This window comes from Pieris napi, chromosome 18 (genome assembly GCF_905475465.1).
Source record: "Pieris napi chromosome 18, ilPieNapi1.2, whole genome shotgun sequence".
Taxonomy (NCBI): Eukaryota; Metazoa; Arthropoda; class Insecta; order Lepidoptera; family Pieridae; genus Pieris; species Pieris napi.
Genome location: NC_062251.1, coordinates 3,324,941 through 3,346,736, shown reverse-complemented (window position 1 = coordinate 3,346,736; position 21,796 = coordinate 3,324,941). Strand labels below are relative to the sequence as shown.

The 21,796-nt window shown below is 32.7% G+C and overlaps 1 protein-coding gene across 6 annotated transcripts in view; it reads right to left on the bottom strand.

The window, feature by feature from the left end:
* LOC125058306 (phenoloxidase-activating factor 2-like) overlaps positions 1 to 21,796 on the bottom strand; it is an 85,008-nt gene that overhangs the window by 33,637 nt on the left and 29,575 nt on the right. For 2 of the 6 annotated variants that reach the window (XM_047662368.1, XM_047662367.1), the window contains exons 3-5: positions 6,766 to 6,805; positions 3,758 to 3,869; positions 893 to 1,078 (exon numbers count right to left, since the gene is read on the bottom strand). In XM_047662368.1, the coding sequence (XP_047518324.1) occupies positions 893 to 1,078; positions 3,758 to 3,869; positions 6,766 to 6,805 (338 nt within the window). Of the gene's footprint in view, positions 1 to 892; positions 1,079 to 3,757; positions 3,870 to 6,765; positions 6,831 to 15,198; positions 15,269 to 19,181; positions 19,592 to 21,542; positions 21,696 to 21,796 lie in introns of those variants that run through there. The other 4 variants (XM_047662369.1, XM_047662372.1, XM_047662371.1 and 1 more) reach the window with 3 other exon arrangements.

The window sequence follows — 21,796 nt, the reverse complement described above, 5'->3', positions numbered from 1 at the left end:
GGCGAACGTAGCATGAAGCAAATAGCCATGGAGAGTTTAAAACTTTTAACTTTAACTTAGTTTTAGATTGCATAAATTAGATTAGTTTGTATAAATATGAACAAGACTTAAAAATTTGTTTACCAAAGAAGTTTCACTTCTGACATGTGTACTTTGTATGCACGCACTTTTTGAAGTGAAACTTCTTTATTTATAAAAATTTAGTGTAACATTTTTTTGTTACGCGTCACATTTTTCCGTTACGCGCCATCTTTTGAAGTGAAACTTCTTTATCGACGTATGGGAGAAATTTTGTAGCAGGTTACGCGCCATGTTGCTTTTTGAAGTCAAACTTCTTTATCGGTGTTGGAAAAAAATGAGGGTTACGCGCCATCTTTTTCTTGTCCCTACCATGGTTGATCCGAAGAGATTCGAAGCCATTAGTAACAAAAATATATAAAAACGATAACAATGATAGTAATACTAATAATTCTATTACAATTAATGAAATTCTGTAATAATCTTAGTACTACATAGTACAGTAATAAGTTAAAATGAAATAATTGTATTTGTATTCATGTCTATGATAATAAAAGCCTTTTGTTAAACTTTATCTAATTTAACTTTATTTAACCAATTTCTGTAAAGTGCATATAGTAGATCATTTTTCGAAAAATAAGGTCATAAAGAAGTTTCACTTTTTACGTGTGTACACCTAGTACGCGCACATTTTTTTTTTAATGCAACGAAGTGTAAATAAATAAATAAATACCATCTACCAGGCACCAATTTAATTATTTAATTAGCGCCTGTGCACTTGAACCCTCCAGTCTCTTGGCTCCAGAGTCTACTCCATAGGGAACAAAATGAAAGCTGGAGGAAAGACTAATTAGATGACCCTGGAATTATTTACCTTAGTAATGCCACCATCCAAGGATACTCTCCGAAGTCAGCATGGGTAAACGACTTCTTCAGGAAGACGAAAGGTGATGGGTTGCTATACCCACAACCGTTGTTTTTGGCGACTGGTGGTGGCTCCGTCGTTGTTATTATTTCGTCTAGAGGACAGCATTTTTTCAGGTAGTGACAGGTAGAGGTTCTAAAGGATAAAATAAATCTGCTAATAATTCCTATTGTAGTACCAATTATGATCCATAGATGGCCCCACTTGGTCTATAAAACGCGGTATCGAAGTGTCCTCTAGAAAACATGACCTCTGACCTCTGACGAAAGATTCTATTAATATCATATTTATACAAATTCCTATCAGGTACTTATTTAATTAATACTTGTCAGGTAGCATTCAAGCTTTTGAACTCCTCTCAATATTAATTCGATCTACTGACTAGTATACGGGTGCGGTCACGGTGTCTCGTTCGAAACGCCTGCCATAGTGAGTGCCGCCATGAGTCGTATTCGGTTAAAGACAGCCCTAGTCTTATACGGGTTGAAGACCAAGAGCTAAGCTAAGTTAGTTTAGCTTAGCTCGCATAGCTGACCCAGTTTTCCATACTTGTGTGCAGACCGCAAACTACGTGAGCTAACTAAAATATGCGAAGCTAAGTTAGTTGTGTATGCCGATGCGCAGCTACACGAGCTAAGCTAAGCCCCTCCCGCTACCCCGCACACCATTTGCACATCCTTCGCCACACTGACTGAGCTTTGGCTTAGCTGTTGGTGTGCACGCTATTTATTTCTAGCTTAGCTTAGCCTAGCTTGCTTGGCATAGCTTAGTTTAGCCTTGGCATAGCTTAGTTTTCGGTCTGCAACCGGTTTTAGGAGTAGAAGTACTTAAAAAAACTAGTAACAAATACTAGTTCCACGAGTATTTACTGTTTAGTAATATGCGACTGTGTAGTGTGTCACCTAAATATAGGAATTAGTTAACTACTCTTTGAATATGGTCTCTTTGGTCAACAGAGCACAAAACATTCACTGAGCGGCGTATAACTAGAAACTTCCCAATTCTTAGTCTTGTGTGTCTGCATAAAAAATTGATTTTTTATTAATCGATTGTTTTTTCAGCAAGGAAAATCGATTAATAAATAATCGATTATCTCCTAATTTTTGAATTCATTTCACAATAAACACCTTAAATATTTTATTTTTCATAGTTTTATTAATTAAAAATAGACAATAGAAAATATAAACACAAATTAACGTTTAAGAATAATCAAAATCTAAATTAACCTAATCTCGTTTTAATAGATTTAAGGTAAAATTTGATAGATACTGAAAAGGCATACACTTTTCAGTAGCACATTAAACAATTTTTGTTGTATTTTTTATTGTATGTAACCTTGTGCTACTGAATAGTTCGAGGTCCGGGTTATAAAAGACCACATAATGTCGGGAGGTGGCAGATGAAAAATCGACTATGATTGATTTTCAATTATAAAAAAAATTTCGATTATTTTTTCACATCCCTAGTAATTGAAAATTGTACCGCGCTCCCTGTTTGTAAATATTAAAACTTCTTATCATAATATCACTGTTTGCTTTCCGACGTGAAACCCTATTAGTCCAGTCATTGAAAATGATAAAATATAATGTAATAGTTAATAAAAATTGACAAATATTTATAATCATTGATTTATCGATAGTTCATCAACTATATATGGCGCGTTTTCGACCGGAGGCACCAGTTGACCTGAAGTGATGCTGTGACCGCGCGTTCTCCGCCCTCTATCTCGAAAACGGTTCGCCGTATAAAATTTTTTTTGAACAAAATTTGTAGAGAATTTTGTATTCTACAATATTGATCATATTTACAAATAGCAAAAAACCCATAGGAAATGAGATATTTCCAAAAAAAGCGCAAAAAACCGATTTTTGTGACCTTTGATCTTGAAATTTATATTATATGTAGGTTTTGAGACAACTTTTAGGGTGTCAATAGGTATACGACTATTTACAGACTTACAGCTGGGTATCTCGAATTCCGAGATTCTTACCTAATTTAAGCTTTAATGACTGGACTATATGATATTTCTTTAAATTGTTTTCATAATGGGTAGCTTCTTTTTAAGCTTCACATAATACTGGAGAATTTAATTTAAATCAGACAATCTACGATGTGACTCCATTCCATTCAAAATATAAAAAAAATAGTAACTAAAACCTTTTTAGTCCTTTTATTTCTTTTTTCGTAGATTTCTTTATCTATTTCTTAATATGTATATCAAAAATTATTTTGTATTTTAGTTAAGTAATCTGTAAAGTTTGTCAACTATGATTAACAGAGGCAGATAAATACGAAACGAACTGGAAATCCTAATATAGTTTTTATCCACCCAAAAAAACAAAAACAAAAAATATCTACTTATGAATTATTCTTATTTTTAACTTTTAATTTTATTTTATTTACTATACACCCTTAAACGCGTTTTTCATTACTCACACTGCTAACTTTAATATTATTATTTTCTACTTAGTATTATTATTATTTTTTTTATTATTATTTTTCTTTGCTACTGAGGCGCAAACTAGCTGCTGTGGTCTCTGGCAGAATGACCAGCGCTGTGGAACTTTTTGCTCCTCAGCATAATGCTGAGCCAGGGCCAATTACAACAGTACACACACATTGCACACTTGAATCGAACCGAATGGCAAAAGGGAATTTTTAATTTTTATTGTTTTTGATATGTAATTTATTTTTTCTTTGAGTATTCTTATTTTGTGTGTTTATGTGTGTGTGTAAATGTTATGTCTATATCTGTCTAATATTTAAAAAAAATATGGCAACTTGCAAAAACCAAAGACAATATTAAACCACTACCTATAGACGTCCATTTTGGACAAATCAACGCCATCGCTCTTCTCAGCGCATTCTGATATCTTCACACAACGACCTTGGACATGTTGATCTGTTTCACAATAACCGCTCGGAACTGAAAAGTATAAAATGTAACATCGTTAAAATCTAGTAGAATTTATCTATTAGGAATTGCAAACGTCAAACAACTGTATTTTTTTATGGCTCTGGCACGGTTTGTGCATTAGCCAGCGTCAAGTATAGGATTTTTTATACTTCGTACTTGTCTCTAGAAATTCGACCGTGTCCTCCATGTACGGTTTAGGCACTCGCTCGGTACCGCACAACCCTCCCAAAGGCCGAGAACAAATTTAAATTAAATTAAAACTTGCCCGCGAACCGGGAATCGAACCCGGTACCCCTCACCTAGCTGCCACTTAATAAGACCGCTAGGCTATGAGCCTCCTCAAACAACTGTATTAAAAACTGTCAGACGAAAGATGACAGACTATCGAGCCATCAACGAGTAGAGCACAGACCAAAGTCAAAGTTTATTTCAGTTTTTGACGGCTCATTGGTCTAGTGGTTAGTACCCCTGACTGCGAATCCATGGGTCCCGGGTTCGATCCCCGGCTGAGACAAAACATAGATGTGATGAGCATTTGGTGTTGTGCTTAGGTCTTGGGTGTTTAAATTTGTATATATCTTTCTATCTATAATATGTATGTATGTCCGTTGTCTAGTACCCATAACACAAGCTTCACCAGCTTAGCATGGGACTAGGTCAATTGGTGTGAATTGTCCAATCATATTATTATTATTTAAATTAGGCCGAGAAAAAGGGGAGAACTATAAGTCTTTATAACGTTAGCGAAAAACACGTAAAATTTGTTTGGTCATTGATTCACTCTTTGTAACGCAACAGCGATTCTACTATATTACGAAGAAATATTTTCATATTTAGACATATTACACAGACACATCAACAACATACTTAAGTGTTGGTGTCAAGGGACACCCGGATGGAACGAAATTCCTTTCGATTAATTTATATGTTAATTGGTATCATAACAGTAGACACCAATCGTACGACGAAAAAAAAAAGCCAACATCACGAGGTGTTCCCAAGCGGTCACCCATCCAAGTACTAACCTCGCCCGACGTTGCTTAACTTCGGTGATCGGACGAGAACCGGTGTATTACAATAGCAAATAGCAAAAAAGTGTCGTGACAACTTTTCGTAAGAATTTTTTCCGTCTAGCCCCCTTTCACAACGCGCGATAAGGAATTTCGTTCCAAAATACAAAACATATATTGGCAAAGCAAAACACGTAATGCAAAGTTAACAGAATATGTGTTTAGAATAATGTACCTTTTGGTAGTATAAAATTAGAAATTATTTTAATTTGTTAAATTTATGAAAACTCTCAGGCTGTCACTTGAAATTCGTTATAAAGTGTTTAGAACAGTCTAAATCTTTATAACGAATATACAGATATAAACAAAAAGGGTGCGTGTACTTATGTACGCGCTTAAGAAGTTATACATCTTTGGCATTATTAAAAATAGTTTTTGATTGCATGCAAATAATTAACTGAAAAAGGAGTCATTATAGTCAATTAAGTTCAGTTTACATTTGAAAAATTAAATAAATAATTATTTATTATTATTCTCTTACATTAAGTGTAACATAAATTCTATTTAGTTAAAAGTATATTTATATTATATTTAGAACATCTCTACCAAACACTAAGATGTATTTTGTAGCTTTGGCAGTATTGCACAATATAAAATTAATAAATTTCTTTGAAAAAATAATTAAAACTCCTTTATTTATTTAAAAGGTAAATGACAAATGTCATTATGGTCATTCAAAATTCTTGGCATACGAACATATGTGGCATATTTCTTTTTACTTGTAGATTGTCTTATTCCTATCTCGCTCGCGCACGCTATAATCACACTCCCAATTTTGTGTCACAGGTGCGCGCGCATCGTAAAATTTCACTCTCATCAATTTTTCATAACGCGCCTAAAGAAGTATAACTTCAAAAATAACTATCGTTGCCCCTTCCAAAAGGTAGTTAGTTAGCACCATCCATCATCCCTAGACAGTATAATATGGGTTTAAGCGGCACTTAAATAATCATCTCCTGGGCGTGCCTCCAATAGGCCACATCTCAGTTAACATTACTTAACGGTACTTTCAACACAGCGCCATCTGTTAGAATTGTGACTATCAAATAATAAACAAATATTTTGCAATAAAATAATATGGCGGGTATAAATTGAGATGTAAGCTATCCTATCTTTTAAGTTGGATCAAACTACACACGGTGTGCAAATTTAATTTAAAATCGGTTAAGTTTAGGAGTCCATCTCGGACAAACAACGTGACACGTGATTTATATATATTAAGATTAAAACCAATAAAAATTCTTTGCTTCTCGAAAAAAAATTGTCACTATATAATTTTGTTTTTTAACTGTCCCGAGTATAAAACTAAATTCCCGTTGCCTATTTAGGGGCAACCCTTATAGGCCGAAAGAAAATCTGGCAACATCTTAAAATCTGGAATTATTGACAAAAAATTTACGTTTACAACGAGACAAGTGGACATTTTTATTTTTATTTATTTACACTTCGTTGCAATAAAAATAAAAGAAACACAAATAACACAATACACAAAAATTATAAGGGATACAACGGGTGGCTTTATCGCTACTAAGCGATCTCTTCCAGGCATCCCTGGTTAAAGAGAAAAACTAAAAAAAAGAAACATGATGAGTGCGAGAAGTGCAGAACCAAATGTTATATAAAAAAATACAGAACCTAATACAACAAAAATATTAATAACAAACTAAAAACTTAAAAGCTAATCTTACAGATTCATGAACAGCGAATAGTGATGCAATGCAAAAGAAAAGGAAACACAAGAATTACACAAGTCACGATTGATCAGGATAGGTTAAGAAATGTTTATACAGAAGAGTAAACATTTTCGTCTATATCAAAAACTATTGTAAATTTACCTTTCTGATTCAGGAATGGTGTCATCCCTGCCGCCATCCCCACCACAGAGCATAACAGCAAGAATCTGAAAAATTAAATCCTATAATACGCGATAGTCTTTAGTATATTAATAATTTGTTATTCAAACATTATAAAAACTTTAAAATCAATAAAAATGAAATACAAGCTACAAGCTTTTTAGGTCAGGACCTCAGATTTCTGTATCTGCTTCATGATATGTAAATCTAAGACAAACACCGTCGACTTTTTGGGTCTAAGGCAAGCCGGTTTCCTCACGATGTTTTCTTTCACCGTTCGAGCGAATGGTAAATGCGCTAATAGAAAGTCCATTGGTGCACAGCCGGGGATCGAACCTACGACCTCCGGGTTGTTGCCGGAATAATGGCTGCAGATCTTACGCTTGACGGATCCTATCGGAAAAAAGATCAGCCTCGCGTGGCCTCAAAGCATTGTTCATAACAGATAGAGATCTATTTAAATTAGCGTTGGAACATTAGTTCCCACGAACGCCGAAGTAAAATTTGGATTATTTTTGTTATTTCTACTTAAAATACAATTTACTTTGTTTAGAATATTTACCACTAGCTGACCCGGCGAACTTCGTTCCGCCTAACAGTCTAATAATATCGTGTTAACTTTAGTTAAACTTAATTTAGGATTTCATTAATAATACATATTATACAACTTTTTTGCAAATACAAAAATGTTTTATTTCATTGGTATTAGAGGTTTAGGTTATTTTATTAAATTAAAGTGATAACTCAAACTCAAACTCAAAATATCTTTATTCAAGTGGGTAACCAAGTACACTTTTGAATCGTCATGTTAAATTAATCGTAAATTTACATTTACTACCAGTTCGCAAGTCAAGGGCGTAGAGCGGGTAAGAAGAACTGGCAAGAAACTTTCCGCCACTCTTTTTAATCGCCAGGTATTGTCATACAAATTGTTTGAACTGGAGCAATTCAATCCCAAGGATTAGGATCATTTAAGTAGTCCTCAAATTTATAAAAAGCTTTGTTGATTAGTTTTCGTTTAACGAGGGCTTTGAATATATATTTATTTATATGATACATGAGGCAAAAATAAATAGAAACAATTGAGGCTTTAAATAAACAAATTGTTAATACAGCGCTTAAACTCACTTGACATGTCAAAATTTAAAATTTGTTTCCCGCGCTTTCCGTTGTCAATGTCAAATGCGTTAATAAAACAATGTTGCCATATACATCGCAAATTATGGCTATTCTCACTATGGTATTCTACTGTGGAGTACTGCTGCAGAGGTACAATCAATATTTCTGCTGCGGAAACGGGCTGTTTGGGGTATTTGTTGTATTTCCCCAAGGGAGTCGATACGGAATAAGTTTAAGGAATTCCTTTTTCTATTTAATTAAATATAATGACACTATCTGGTAATTTTTTTTTTGCAAAAAAATATAAAAAATCTAGAGGACTCGGCCAAGCGTTGCTGTGGCTAAGATTCAAGAGAAACGGTAGGAGAACACCCGACATGGGGACCACCATGCTTTGGGTGGTTATGCCATTAAATTGTAGCTTATGTGAAACGTTGGTACTTTCATCACAGCGCCATCTGTTAGAATTGTGACTGTCAAATAATAAACAAATAATTTGCAATAAAATAATATTGCGGCTATAAATTAAGATGTAAGCTATCCTATCTTTTAAGTTGGATCAAACTGCACACGGTGTGCTAATTTAATTTGAAATCGCTTAAGTAGTTTAGGAGTCCATCGCGGACAAACAACGTGACACGTGATTTATATATATTAAGATAGAAGATACTCCTTCTATGGAAATTGTATTTGTTTTTACAACAAACTCCCAAACGAAATTAGCGAAATATCACTGTATAAATTCAAAACTCTTGTTAAACGTAAATTAATCAATAAAGTTTTTTATAAATTTGGCGATTATTTAAATGATCCTAATCCTTGGGATTGATTTACTCCAATTCAAACAATGTATGACTCAAAACTGTTTTTGCCATTTCTTCTTGCTCTACGCCATTGACTTGTGAACTGGTAGTAAATATAAAATCAATGATTTTTAAAAAAAAATTTTAACATCATTACATGGATTTTTAAGTTTTTGTTTAAGTAAAAAAATTGTTATAAACAAAGTATAAATATTTTTTTAACTTTTATGGCACGAACTTAAGTATGTATGTAAGAAAGGCTCTACGAAGCGATATTTTTACGACCATTATTTAAACATTTTTTTTCACTTACAATAAAGACGGTCGTTCGAGAAAATTTCGTTAGTTAACAATTATTATTTAACTTATTGAAAAATTAACGGGAATAAATTAATTATAGTGTTCAGAACACACCATAATTTTTTCAAATTTAAAAAAAAATATTGAATACCTTAAATAAATTAATTAATGTGCCGTAGTCGCTTTTGACGCCACGTGCGAATCCTAAAAATGTCACCCGCAGACCTATTTTCAGCGTTAAATTAACATTATAAATAATGGAGATAGAGTTCTGAGAGTCAGGAGTTTTTTATTGGAAATTTCTTAGATATTAATAGTTTATTAAATATTGGCAAAAAACTAAATGCCATTTTTTTTTTGATCTTTAATGGTCTTTAATTGTCTTTAACTTTTGCAATTTTTTATGTGCTAATACACGCTTTTATCACATTTTCTAGACGTCATTCCGGATCCAATGAGCTATCGCACATAATTTTAAGAGCAGTATCTCTAATTTGTTCCATTTTGAACTAGACTATATTTTAATTTTGAGTCAAAGTCAACGTTCATACTCAAGTGTTTACTCATATCTATCTATATAGTACACATACATACATACATAGACAATAGTCTGTATTTCAATAGCAAGCAAGAGGCTAAATAAAACTTGTATTTGTTTCTCTGTAAATAGAGAATGCAATTTTATTTATCGAGTGGGTTACACACATACAATCCTTACAAGACTAACATAATCTTACCTGTAAATAGAGAAACGACAATAAAAGTTCATTGTTATCACCTCTCGATGTTAAGCTATAACTAAGTATTAAAATAATTTACAAATAAAATTAAAATGCAATTCAACATATTTGCTCTTTACATTTTTGACAATGTCAGCTAGCTTGACGTGACACGACGCGGCTCACTCACGAACTAGCAGTGCGCGCGAATATTCAAATTAAAGAGATCATTCTCTTTACATCTCCCTCCTCCAGGATGAGAATTGCCCCAGTAATTCTCATGGTAGCCGTACATATTATTCAGCGTTATCAATCATTTATTCCACCGTCCATTCGAATAAGTTTTGTTATATGGTATAAGCTTGTATTAGTTTTTGTTCTGCCTGTGTTTATTTTGTATATTGTATTCGATATTTTGTCTGTTATTTCAAATGGGCCGATTCTTAAATTGTCCATTTTCTTCCTATTTAATTTGTTTCCGTTTTCAACATATACCAGTTCTCCTATGTTGAATTCCCATTGTGTTCTGCCTTTATCAAATAATTTCTTATTATATGCATGTGATCTAATTGATCTTTCAAGTGCTTGTTGTCTATTTTGAACCCATGTTTCTGTATCTAATGGTTGTCGTAGTTCTTGTGGCAAAATACTGGTGACTTTTCCTTCTAATAGATATACTGGTGCAAAGCCTGTCACTGTGTGCTCAGTTTCATTATACTTATCTATACATTCTCTTGCAATTGACGTCCAGGATTTCTTTTCATTCTTCTGATTTATTTTGCACCTCATTTTGTTAACCAGTGTTTGGTTCAATCTTTCGTTGAGTCCGTTTGAAAATGGTGTATCTACCGCAGTAAATATTAGTTTTACATCATTATCTGTCAAAAATTCTTTGAATTCTTTTGAATTTAATCCTGGATACTGATCTGCTAGTAATATCTCAATGTTTTCCGTCTCCAGAACTTTTTTTACTAACTTGATGAAATCTGAAGCATTTTGCGTTTTTGATGTCAGAATGAACGCAAATCTTGTAAAATGATCAACTAACAAATGTAGGTATTTCTTTGTTGATCTTTGTCCTCCAAAACCACCAATGGTATCTATCGACATTATCTGAAATGGTTTTTCGGCTGGTCCCAGATGTGACATTAATCCGTATTTATCCTGGCCTCTCGATTTATTTTTTATACAGGTTTCACAATTTTTGCATATTCTTTTAATGTTTCTCGTTAAATTCTTTGCTGTATAATAAGGACTGATTTTATTTATCATTTGGTTGATCCCTAAATGACACCATTCGGTGTGTGTTTCCTTTATTAATTTCACACTCGCTTCTTCAGATAATATAACTTTTTCTCTGTTTCGATCTTTTTTGTATAGTATCCCATTTCTTTCGATTATTTTGGTTTTCTTTTCCTTTATTTTCTCGTTTTTCTGCTGATCTGCCTTAATATCATCTATTGTTATCAGATTCACCATTTTTAAAATTTCTTCATCATTATCATTATCTTCCAATACTGGGTTTCTACTGAGACTGTCTGCTTCCGTATTATTCTTCCCCGGAATATATTTGATGTTGAAGTCATATTGTGACAAATAAAAAGTTAATTCACCAAGTTCATCGTCTGTTCTAGCCTTTATGTTGAGGTTTTCTAGTGGTTTGTGATCCGAAAAAACGGTGAACTTTCTTCCAATCAACCAATATTGCCAGTATTTGATAGCTTCTTTTATTGCCAAGCATTCAAGGTATATTGCCTTCTTTCTTTTTTGTGAATCATTGAGTTTTTTTGAAAAATAACCAACTGGTTTTTCTTTACCATTTTTTTGAATCTGTTTTAATATTGCACCTATACCATTCAACGAGGCATCTGTGTAAATTGTAATAGGCAGGTCTTTATCAAATATTTCGAGTACCGGTTGTGAGCATAATATATTTTTTATATTAGAAAAAGTTTCTTCACATTCTTCTGACCATATAAACTGGGCATCTTTCCTCAATAATTTATGTAGTGGATCCAATAATATCGAACTATTTGGTATGTATTCGTGGTAAAAGTTAATCTTTCCCAGAAACTGTCTAATATTCTTTCGGGTTTTGGGTGTTGGGAAATTTCTTATTGAAATAATGTTATCTTTGAGCGGTTTTACCGTATTATTTCCTATTATATGTCCTAGGTATTTCACTGATGTTGCTGCAAATGTGCATTTTTTAAATTTTAATCTGAATCCTTCTTTTATTATTGCTTTGAGTACTTTTTCTATGTGATCTATATGTTCTTCAAACGATTGTGAAAATATTAAGATATCATCAATGTAATTTTCTGTGAAGTCTTTCAAGTTATTATTTCTTAATATATTTGATAAAATTCTCTGGAAAATGGCAGGTGATGTTTTCAATCCAAATGGTAGGCAAGTCCATTGATAATGTCCATCCTGTGTGACAAATCCTGTCTTTTGTCTGTCCTCAATACGTAGTGGTATAGACCAAAACGCGGAATTTATGTCCAGTGTGGTAAAATATTTACAATTTCTTGCTTTAACAATCAAGTCGCTTATCAATGGAAATGGTTGTGCTTGTGGTATGACTATCTTGTTTAGTTCACGAAAATCAATACAGAGTCTCGATTTTGTATTTTCGTCTCTTTTAAATGCCAAGGTAACTGGTGCTGCGAATGGGCTGTATGATTCCTCAATTAAGTTATTTTTTAGTAAATTACCCACCTGTTTTTCTATTTCTATTTTGTCTTCTAATGTGCAACGATATGGTCTTTTGCTACAGTACTTGTCCACCATTAAGTCTATCCGGGCTTCATAATCTGTTACTGTACCTACATCATATTTGTCTTTGGCAAATATAGTATTATAATTCTCTATTAAATTGTGTATTCGGGACTTTTTGATATTGTCCAAGTGATGTAGATTTGTTATGAAGTCATTTTTATTCACATGCTCATTAAAATTGACTTTAATTTCCTCTATCTCTTCAAATGCATTCATAGTATTTATCTCCCTCTTTGTCTTTTGTAAAATTTTTAAATCTTCATTTTGAGCTAATTTAAATTTTTTTATCATATCTAGTCCTATAATGAAATCTTCAAAATCCAGTTTGTCTACAATAAAAACATCAACATATTCTTCTATATCAAAAATCTTTACTTTTATTCTTATTAAACCTTTTGTGTATGTCACACCATTGACAGTTCTTAATAATATTCTATTTGTATCCACAGAATCATTCTGTGTTCTAACTAACCTTTTGTTTATCAGAGACACTTGTGAGCCTGAATCATATATTCCATTTATTTGTATTTTGTCTTCTAATAACATATTTATTTTTATCAATGGTGTGATTACTCGTTTTTTGTCTCTTCGCTTAGATTTACTTCTATAACCGAATTACTTCCAATCCTTTTGTTATCTGCCCCTTCTTTTTTAAACCAACAAGACTGTTCCGGGTGGTATCGATTACCCTTATTTAAATACTGACAGGTTTTGCATGGTTTTTTTCCTAAACTGTATTTCTTATTGTCATCTTTTTCTTCCTTTTTTATTTTGAAGTTTTTATTATTTACCAAACTTTCACATTTACTTATTTCATGAAGCAATCTTGTTGAGGTTTCACACTTTTCAGGATCAATTCTGTTTCTAATAAATTCAGGTAAGCCGGCTGCTATAAGTGTGACCAGACTTTTCCCGCCAATATTTTCATCCATATCTAATAATAACTTTTCTTTTCTAATGGCGTATTCCATCGGTGATCCTTCTTTATATTTGTAAAATATGGCATACATTCCCGAACTCCATCCTTTATCGGCAAATGTGTCCAAAAATTTATTTTTCCACTCGGACCATCCAGCCTCGATTTTCAAAGTCTTCAATGTTGCCGAGTGCCAATCTGCACATGTTTTGTCCAAAAATAATCTTAATATTTCTATCTTTGTTGTATCTTCCTCAATCTCAAATCGTTTACATTCATTCTCGAATATTTCTATCCATTGTTTCGCATTTGAGAATTTACATACAAATTTCTCAATCATGAATCTTTCTGATATATTTTTCAAATTTAGTAGACCCTTTTTCTTCTGTGTGGATTCTACAATATCTGTTTGTTTTTTTTCTTCTTTTAAATATAGGTCGTTAAACATTAAATTATTATCTTCATCAAAATAGGCTTGAATCATTTCTTCTGTACATGTCATCCATATTGTTCTTTCTTGACCTCTTTGATTTAAACTTTTTCTCACTCTTTTGTAGGTATCTGTTTTTGTTAATGCTATGTGACGACTCGCGTATTTATCAGTCTCAGACAGTGTATACTTTTTGTCATCTTCTGTTGTAATTGAGGTTATGGCAATTACACTCGTCTTATTGTCAGTTTGTGATGCTTCAAGCTTAAATGCAAACTGCAATTTTTGTGCCATTATAAACAAGTATTGTCGTTTTATAAGACAATAGTCTGTATTTCAATAGCAAGCAAGAGGCTAAATAAAACTTGTATTTGTTTCTCTGTAAATAGAGAATGCAATTTTATTTATCGAGTGGGTTACACACATACAATCCTTACAAGACTAACATAATCTTACCTGTAAATAGAGAAACGACAATAAAAGTTCATTGTTATCACCTCTCGATGTTAAGCTATAACTAAGTATTAAAATAATTTACAAATAAAATTAAAATGCAATTCAACATATTTGCTCTTTACATTTTTGACAATGTCAGCTAGCTTGACGTGACACGACGCGGCTCACTCACGAACTAGCAGTGCGCGCGAATATTCAAATTAAAGAGATCATTCTCTTTACATATATAAAAACGAAACCCGTTTTCCGTTGTCACGGCATAACATGAAAACGGCTTGACTGATTTGTCTGATTTTTTTTGTTGTGTTTGTAATTGTCAGGAGAAGGTTCTTAGAAAAAAGAAAAAAATTGCGCGGAAAATTAGAAAATTGAAGAATACTTAACCACCATACAATTCGAACTTTTTGATGTAACCTTATGGCGTTTGATATAACATTGACAGAATGCGTTCTGCAAATATCGTCAAAGAGGATGTAAGAAAAATGAATATCGTTTAAAATAAATGCTTCGATCGGAGTTATTACATTGATAATATAAAAACAAACAAAGAATGTTGTATAACATAAAGCATTAGAATAATAAACACTCTGTTTCTGAAATATTTTTTAATTAATTATACCAATTTGAAATCAATATTCATAGTTAAGACAGGACAACGTCCGTCGGGTCCGCTAGTAGCAAATAAATCTAAATTCATGTCTCTTTCCGTCTAGTTCTGATTATCTTACGATAAAAAGAGATAGAAAGCTTTTGTTAGAATATACATATTACTAAGACATGAGCTGAGTTACAGGCAAATCAGTTGTTTCTAATCTATAAAAATCAATAAAATAGACGATAATATGTATGTGTCTACCCAGGCATCAAATGGCATATTAATAAAAAACTCACCTCATTTCAAAAGGTAGGTATTTCTCGGAGTCTTGTATAGAACTGAATTAAACAAGACTAAAAAATAAGAGGTTATCAGTGGTTAACATTATATAGGGCTATCCAAAATATTTCTTTAATAGTTTTACAGAACACCAAATTACAAAATTAAACACAGCAGTATTATTTAAATTAAATCACATGCGGTCTAGGCCCGTCATAATTACACTTAAATCTAGTAGTTTATGAGCAGTGAACGAATACGCGTTCAAAATTTTAATAAACCTATTTTTTGTCATAGAAGACATAATTTGTTTCGTAAGTTGCATTGGCCGTGAGTTAACATCGATGTTACGATATCATCAACATTTTTTGCGATACAGTTTTATTTACTTAGATAAACACTCCAAAAGAATAGTGTCAACCCTAGCTATTATTATAAACACGATGGCTTGTGTCTGGGTAAAACCCTATGGTATTTTTGATCCAAATAATAATCATGTTTTCCTCATTTGTTGAACCTCCTCATGATATGAAACAAGAAACTGTGAAAGAAGGATGTTAGGTTCTGACCTAATAAAGAAAGAAAGCATAAGTCTAATGAAAAATCTGCAAGTGCGTTGTGTAGAGGTGGGGGTTCGGATCTGCTGAGCTGAGTTTCATCATCGGTTTCATCATCGGTTGCATCATCGGTTTCATCATCGGTTTCATCATCGGTTTCATCATCGGTTTCACCATCGGTTTCATCATCGGTTTTATCGTCGGTTTCACCATCGGTTTCATCATCGGTTTCATCGAGGCAGAATACGAAACTCCACCCGTATCACCTCGACGACCGTCGTTCCACAACTGTGCGTTTTTTAAAAGCCGTGTTTGCCGCGTTCTACCACTATGTGGCACCAGCTACCTGCCACCTACCAATTCTTAATAGGACCGCATTAACGAGCCTTCTGGCATTGAGTGACCATGCGTGTCACTTAACACCAGGTGAGCCTCCTGCTCATTTGCCCACCATTATATTAAATAAAAAAACGTGTGTATACTTATGTACACGCGTTAGAAGTAATACTTCTTTGGCGTAACAAGTTAAAATCTTTTCAAAATTTTTATTCTACGCTTGTTAAAAAAACGACACTAACAATAGAAAAAAGGTATTTAATACATTGAAAGTTTTATTATAACGCATTATCTAGTTAAATTAAGTTTATTTAAATATCACAAAAACATTATTTCTACGTAATTAAAGAAACGGACATTTTTTATTTTAGCATGCAACTTATACAATTATACATATTGAAATTGACTATTTATTTTACTCCTATTGGTTGGAGTTAAGTAGACATGTGAGTAACAAAAGGCTTATGATAGCCAAAGTATGATACAAAATATATTCTTGAAGAAACATTGTCTAAATATCGTACAAATACAGCATCAATAGTTGAATAAAAAACCTCTTAGGAAGGTTTCTTGGTTATTAGTTTCTTGAGAGAAATTAATAACATATAAAAAAAAGGTGCGTGTACTTACGTACGCGCGAAAGAAGTTATACTTCTTTGGCATTATTAAAAATAGTTTTTGATTGCATGCAAATAATTAATAACAATTAAATAATAAAAGACTGGAAAAGGAGTCATTATAGTCAATAAAGTTCAGTTTACATTTGAAAAATGAAATAAATAAATATTTATTATTATTCTCTTACATTAAGTGTAACATAAACTCTATTATTATTCGAATGTTGTTTTTAAATTATGTCCAATGCCGTAGCATCTTCCGTGGGAAACTTCATTCTGTTAATTTTGTGTAACAGTGCGCGTGCATCGTAAAATTTCACTCTCATTAATTTTTCATAACGCGCCTAAAGAAGTATAACTTCAAAAAACTAAAATGTTCTAGCTAACTTCAGGGTTTATAGTGACGGTTTGCGCGGGCATCGTTAAAATTGAGGCCCATAATTTTTCCCTAACGCGCCAAAAGAAGTATAACTTCAAAAAATAAAACTTATATTAATTTTGTCCGAGCAAATGACTTTGAGTATTTCGTGTCCTCTGTTCCCTACCGCAACAAAGAATATTTCGTAAAATGTTATCAGTGCCATCTCGGTCATAAATCATCTACTCTACAGACGCCAAATAAAAATATTAAATTTATCGAACATAAATAATTTTGTTCCTCAATGGGCTAGACAAGATTATACAAACCATTTCAGATTATTCATTAGTGTTAAATATGTATCAAAATAATGATTCTGTTCTACTAGCGACATCTAGTTGTATATAAAGAAAGGACTGCTTTGTGGGTCTATGCATGATCGAATAAAACTAGTCTATTACTATAGTATAATTACTAACTAGATAATATATAATAGACGTTTTATAAGTCCGTCAGCGCCATCTAGTGGTGCATTATTTGAACTGATTTAAATCAGTTTTTTGGTCGTGTTTATTTAGGATAGCATTCACTAGTTTTATTTGATACTGATTCTTGTAATTATGTTATTATTAGTATATTTATATTTAAAATGAAGATCCATACTACATGAATAATAAATATAATTAAATTATAATATGATATTTACTATTTTTCCAAAGAAGTTTTACTTCAATCGCGCGTAAAGATAACACGCACACACTTTTTTTTTGAAGTTATACTTCTTTAGGCGCGTTATGAAAAATTTATGAGAGTGAAATTTTACGATGCGCGCGCACCTGTGACACAAAATTGGGAGTGTGATTATAGCGTGCGCGAGCGAGATAGGAATAAGACAATCTACAAGTAAAAAGAAATAGAATATGCGTGAAGTTCGTATGCCAAGAATTTTGAATGACTATAATGACATTTGTCATTTACCTTTTAAACAAATAAAGGAGTTTTAATTATTTTTTCAAAGAAATTTATTAATTTTATATTGTGCAATACTGCCAAAGCTACAACATACATCTTAGTGTTTGGTAGAGATGTTCTAAATATATAATAATATATTCTTTTAACTAAATAGAATTTATGATACACTTAATGTAAGAGAATAATAATAAATAATTAGGTATTTATTTAATTTTTCAAATGTAAACTGAACTTTATTGACTATAATGACTCCTTTTCCAGTCTTTGATTATTTAATTGTAATTAATTATTTGCATGCAATCAAAAACTATTTTTAATAATGCCAAAGAAGTATAACTTCTTACGCGCGTACATAAGTACACGCACCCTTTTTTTTTATTTATCTACTTCTTTACAATTATTCTTATTTTTAACATTTTATTTTATTTACTACACTCCTTTACACAAGACTTCATTACTTACACTGCTAACTTTTACTAATATTATTATTATTATTTTTCTACTAAGTATTATTATATTCCCTTTTTTTTTTCTTTTTTTGCGACTGAGGCGCAAACTAGCTGCTGTAGTCTCTGGCAGAATGACCAGTGTGAAGTCTGCTCCTCAGAATAATGCTGAGCCAGGGCCAATTACAGCCACAGTACACACGCATTTTTTTCAAAGGGAATTTTTTTTTATATCTAATCGTATTTTTTTCTTTGATAATTTTTATTTTGTGTGTTTATTTATGTGTGTGTGTGTTTTTGACGTGACAACGTCTTATAATTCGATAGAGCCGGCTGCACGCACGAAAAAACATGACTCATGCGGCGTTACCTCGCTCTGAGGCGTTCCATTTAAAGCTTGAAGTGCAAGCGAGAGCGCGAAGCGACAGAGAGGCACAATCGGACTCCGCGCTTTTCAGCGTTCGACATCTGTCTCTCTCCTACTTGAGTGAGCGATTCGTGACGTTGTCACGTTCAACTATCGTCAGTAAACCGACTTTACAGACAACCGATTTTTTGTTAGTAATAAATGTTTTGTCTCTGTCTGTATGTCTATTAGTTGGTTGAGAAAAGGCTTATTGGTTTTATATCATGGTATTTGCAACAAGCTCCTCCAACCTCGAATGTTATCTTTGAGGAAATATTTAAATAAAACACTTTTTTTTTCTTCGGAACCTTGCCTAAAGGGACTCCTTTTAATAATATATTTTAGTTTATGATAAGGTTAGTTATATATTTCAATGTATAATGTATATAATCTTTTTTTTAATTACTGTAAATAAGTTCATCTAATATACTTAAGTTTATACAATGTTTTAAAGTCAAGATGATAATATATTTATATTTGTGTATGGAAAGGCTTTTATTATTTGATATAGCCTTAAGATTTGGTCTATTTAGTAAACATATTATATTTAAGTTAAGTATTTGAAGGAGGTGGTATCGAAATAGTTGGTTTTCATAATATATTCTATCCAGCTGTACACCTCTGGTACTTTCGTGACGATGACCGGAAAATAATTCACATCACATTTTTTTGTCACAATGGCCAATCCCACCACAGCGTACCGAGTGCCTTTAGATGACTGAAATAAATGTTTAATTAATAACAAATTAGTTGCGATTTTTGAAGTTATACTTCTTTTGGCGCGTTAGGGAAAAATTATGAGAGTAAATTTTTACGATGCGCGCGCACTCCGCACCCTAAAGTAAGCATAGTCAATATTTTTGACGTGACAACGTCTTATATTCGATGGAGCCGGCTGCACGCACGAAAAAACATGACGCATGCGGCGGTACCTCTGAAGCGTTCCATTTAAGGCTTGAAGTGCAAGCGAGAGCACTCGTTCCGCGCTCTCCCTTGCACACAAAAATTGACATAATTGTATTAATGCGTACAAATAAATGTAACTTGATCAATTCAATTGTGATTTCCATTTACCTCCTTCTCTATATCCATACAAAATATCTATCAAACAAATAAAATTAAAATTTTCTTTTGAAGAATGCAACCATTCCATCAGTATTTTCTTATGACGTTGTCACGTTCAACTATCGTCAGTAAACCGACTTTACGGACAACCGATATTTTTTTAATAAAAAATCTCCATTTCTTTAATTATGTAGATTTCTTTTTGTGATATTTAACTTTATTAAACTACGAGTAGATAGTATAATAAAACGTGTAGTTTTTTCTACAAACGTTAGAATAAGGCGATAGATAAAATGTTGCGCCAAAGAAGTATAACTTCTAATGCGTGTATATAAGTACACACATGATTTAAAAAATATTGGTTGTTTGTAAAGTAGGTTTACGATCGAGATGTTTACGTGATAACGTCTTATTGGTGATATAAGTTTTTGGGAAGTAAGGAATTAATGAAGATAACAATTTTTTCAAATTTTAAATTACATCTATCGTTTTATTCACACTTTTGATGATAAATTTCTGGTGTAAAATAACAAGTTTACTTATTCGACTATGATATACATTTTTCTTCATACATTCACGGAATGACTGGCAGCGCTCGAGATGAGACGGGAGATCGGTCCGTCTCTCTCTCGTTATACCTGCGATCGCGCTCGTGAGGTTTTGGTGTGACACAAGTTTCTGAACATGTCACCCGACTAAAACGATTTTAAAGACGTTATCACGTCAAAAACTGGAGAGGAAAATGCGGATATGTCAATTTCTATTTAGCTTAAGTTATGTCGATCTAGGAAATCCAATAGACAGCGGTTTAGCCCGCCAACTGTTTTATACATGACATTTTATAGTCTTTCATTTAAAATCTTTTCGCGCACTTTTTAATGTCAAATGCCTAAAGACAATTTTTTTTGTATATCAACAAGGCATACATGTTATGTGGTTTGTTTTGGCGTAATAATTTTCTTCGAGCATTTTAGAGGGACTTTTCCCTCTTCGAATTGCATTTTTCTTGTCCATTTTAATGGTCACTTCCAATCGAAACGACTTAATATGTACTAATCATGATATTTTACAATAAACACTATGTTTTTTATCACATTGGAACGGGTTTTCTCGTATAGAAATCATAATTTTGGTTTAAATAAACACGACTCTGAAAAACACACGCCATGACAAACAATACAACTTGTCGATAAAACAGAGCAAGCGACAACTGTACCGTTCGCATCGCAAGTTTTTTACTAGGATTTTTAGTCTTGTTCTGGCTTATTCAAATAGTGTAAAAAAAAATAAAGATTAGATAAAAAGCAGCATCATCCCTAAGTAACATAATAAATTATATTAAAAAAAACAAGGACGAAGCCGCGGCGGCTGCTCGTTGTGTTCGCTTTTTTTGCGGACGGTACAAACACGCCGCTGTGACGTCACCGCGCTCAGGTCCCAACTTATCGCGCACGGGTTGTAGTCGGTTTTATGTGACAGTGTGCGCGAGTATCGTAAAAATTTACTCTGATTATTTTCCTTAACGCGCCAAAAGAAGTGTAACTTTAAAAAATTATTACATTATATTGTACTTTGGAATAATTGGCCAATTACAACATACTTACGGGTATCGAGCATATTAGGGGTGATCCACCTTCTCCTTTACAATGAGTGAAAGTTTGTCCTAAGCATGTCATGTAGTCGTTGATATCATACGCCATTTTAAACATGTAAAACGTGCTTATACATACATAATTATCCAATAGAAATAAAGATGTCTAAAAAAAATAAAATAATGTATAGTATACAGCCTTGCGATTCTGTAACTCACTTTTAGAACTCACACAGCGTTTTCGCATCGGCGGTCGCTCTCAAATCA